Source organism: Pygoscelis adeliae, unplaced genomic scaffold (assembly GCF_000699105.1).
Source record: "Pygoscelis adeliae isolate BGI_AS28 unplaced genomic scaffold, ASM69910v1 Scaffold260, whole genome shotgun sequence".
Lineage (NCBI taxonomy): Eukaryota > Metazoa > Chordata > Aves > Sphenisciformes > Spheniscidae > Pygoscelis > Pygoscelis adeliae.
The window spans coordinates 512,770-516,052 of record NW_008824001.1 but is presented as its reverse complement, the minus strand read 5'-3'; the positions used below and the strand labels follow the sequence as shown (position 1 = coordinate 516,052).

The window sequence follows — 3,283 nt, the reverse complement described above, 5'->3', positions numbered from 1 at the left end:
TGTTGCTGAGTGAGTATAAATCAGTAGATTTGATATCAACTTCCACTCCAAAGCAGAAATTCTTCGAGGCTGGTGTGAACCAACACGTCCACATCCTGGAACACCTTCTCCTGCTATGTTCTTTATTTACACAGCTTCAAATAATAGTTTTATACTGTCTCAAGTTTAGCTTTCTGCTCTTGCCCTATCTTTTTCATCAAATCAAGCCTACTTCCAACTGCTCACTCTGACCCTGGCTGAAATTGTATCTTTAACCATGCCTGGTCCTTTTCTGCCCTGTACATTACTAAAATCCTTGTGATCACTAGAGGTGACCTTTGACTCTCCCTTTTTTTTTTTTGTCTCATTTACCTGTTGACTACTTTCTCTAGCATTTTAAGACTCCGTTTCTTAAACCATGGAAAACTTTAATTTTCTTTAGGTATTTATGAAAGCCAACAGATTTTTTTTTTTTTTTTTTTTTTAAGCTGGAGACAGCCTTATGAAGTAAAACTCTGTCCAGGTATCTACGTTTTCAGAACACGATTGTTTTACCTCCAGCTTAAATCTCCATTTCCAACTCTTAATATGCGTACACACAGTTCAGCTGTAAGGATTTTTCTTTTTCCTTTGTGACATTACCGTTTCCTACTCAAATCCTTCTGTCGTAGTTACATTTTTGGTATCAAGGACCAATTTAAGGACGAATTTTTGACCTGCTTAAGCCGTGAGGTTCTTGTATGAGGGCTGTGGTAATACAGATGTTGAAAGGGGTTAGCATTGGTACTATATTGTAGCTCATTTGCACCCATGAAATATCCCTCCTCACCACTCTCCCAATCCATAAAAAAGCCTCCTGTAGGCCTGTTACACTTTTCATACTCACAAGTTACTACTTTGTTTTTTCCATTGGCACTGTCTGAAGGAGATATGAATTCCCATGTCAATACCTTGGGCATAGCCGTAGATACTGGCTTGTCGTTAACTGTCTGAAGACTCTACGAACGGCTGTGATTAGATCTCAGTACATCCCTGCTCAAACCCTCCCTTTTAAATTGATATTACCTTGGCATCTCATCCATCAAAAAGAAGCAGTCCAGAAAGTTCTCTTCCCTAAGACAGCCAGGGATGCTTTTTAAATGAAAATCTCATTTCATGGCACAATCTGTTGACTTAGTTATTACAATCGATTATATTGGCAGCGCTTTGTATTGAAGCAATTTTATTGAAAAGATTGATTTTTTTCATAAATAAAAAAGGATATATTTTAAACTTTTTTTTCACACATGAACATAAAAACTCTGAAAGCTTTTAGAAATGAAAATTAACTATACAAAAATTAGGCTATCAATGTTAAATACTTAAATTTTTGTTACTACTATAACTGAAATACATTTATATCTTCTATCAGTATAAAAATCTTCATAATAATGGGTAATACAACATGAATATTTCCTTTAACTGAACGTATTCATATTTTCAGTACATAGCTATTTCCACAAGTCTCATCAGTCTATGCCTTTCTCTTTCGTGGAGTTCCATTAAATTCTGAAGGGGATGTTTGCAGTGGTTGCTGTTGCTGCTGCTGCTTCTTTGTGGGACAGGAGATCCATTCTTCTGAGCTAAACAAAACCATAGGCACAGTAGCTTATAAACCAAGCCCTTTTTTTTATTTATATATATTATATATATGTCTTTTTTATTTTTATATATATGTAGTATTTGATATAATTGATGAAAAGCACAGAGCTCCCACTAGCATAAATATAAACCCCGTATTTGTGCACAGCTGCTTATTCTTGTAATTATTTTGTTAAAATTAGGAATAGCATCAGGCTAATATTAGTTTAAATACATAACCACTAAAGTTCTCTAAATGTACATAAAAAAATTAAAATAATAGCAAATATAAATAATAGACACATAGTAATATAGTGAAAACTGATTCTGAGATTTACAGAACATGAGGGAATAAGATTTAAATAATCTCAAAAATACAACCATAGTTGAGCAAAGACGATGATGCAGTCACGAGGAGAGACATGAGAAATGGAAAGTCAGTTCCATGTAATTTTAAAGACACAGACTTAGAGATTTCCCTGATTTTTTTTTTATGTGTACAAATGTTCATTAGCCACAGAGGCAATGTAGAAGTAGGTACACAGATAAAGAGATAACTGGGTTAAATACTTTACCACCAGCTCACCTGACAGTTACTTAGAAAAAATTATGTAACAATGATTCTTTCTCTGTTCATCTGCCCAGTATTTGACATCAAACCTTAAAAGAATTTACAGACCAAGCCATCTCAAATATTTCTGGGGGGCAACAGAGTTGAATATACCAGAAAATATGGGGAACATATTGTGAATGCACAAAGATGCCAATCAATCAGTTCATAAAGAGAAACAGAATTAGAATTAGCAAGCAGATCTTTGTATCAAGCTTAAATAACAGCAGAAACTTTAAAGGAAATAAAAATTACCTTGAAAACCAGCCTTACACAAACTTTACTCATTGTTGGTTATTGTATACAAATATGAATTAAAAAAAAAAATCTCCCATGCAAAAAAAAACAAACTAGTTTTCGCTTTGAACTCAAGATATGGGAAAGTAATGGCTAGATTGAGAACAGACTTACCTATACAATTTTTTTACCGTTTCTCTTCGCATTCTTTTGGGGGGGATGGGGGTGTCAGACATATCTAACATTTCAGGCTGAAGCAATGATTCAGTGACTTTATCTGATGGAGTCATACCTATGAAAAAGTTGCAAGTAAGAACAAACTTAAAATATTAATCCTATTGATTATAAATGGGTCCTGTAACAGTAGTGTTAAACCTCTGAAGTAAGGCTTTAGACATGCCATAAATTTTATAGCAACCTTATGTCTGAAACAGTTCAAAGATGACAGGTAAAAACATTTGCTTTATTCACAGTTGTCACAGGGTAAACGTTGGTTTTTTAAATATTTTGAAATATCATAACTTATTTGATATTGACATAAAAAGCATTTCTTACTAGGAAATACTATCCTTGCAGAATTAGGGGTGTTTCTTTTTGTAGTACAATGTTTTGATTGTGTTTCCTTAGCAAAAGCAATTCAGCTCTTTACCACACGGTCATTTCAAAAAGAATGTTGATGTTCTCTACCACTGGGCCAGCCAGACTAGCAGTTATATAACCTCATATTAGTGAGATCATAGTATCATGCTCACAAGGCACTAACTGACCACATTTTTCTCGTCTGAACACATTACAGGGCAGTGCTGGTCTAGGCAATATCCACAGCATCGTACTACA

The 3,283-nt window shown here is 34.3% G+C and overlaps 1 protein-coding gene across 1 annotated transcript in view; it reads right to left on the bottom strand.

Annotated features, from left to right (window-relative positions):
• Window positions 1-1,199: 1,199 nt before the first annotated feature.
• Window positions 1,200-3,283, bottom strand: part of SMCHD1 (structural maintenance of chromosomes flexible hinge domain containing 1) — a 79,940-nt gene continuing 77,856 nt past the window's right edge. The window contains 2 exon segments of the mRNA XM_009324992.1: window positions 1,200-1,601; window positions 2,621-2,738. Coding sequence (XP_009323267.1) covers window positions 1,493-1,601; window positions 2,621-2,738 — 227 coding nt within the window. The 3' untranslated portion in view covers window positions 1,200-1,492.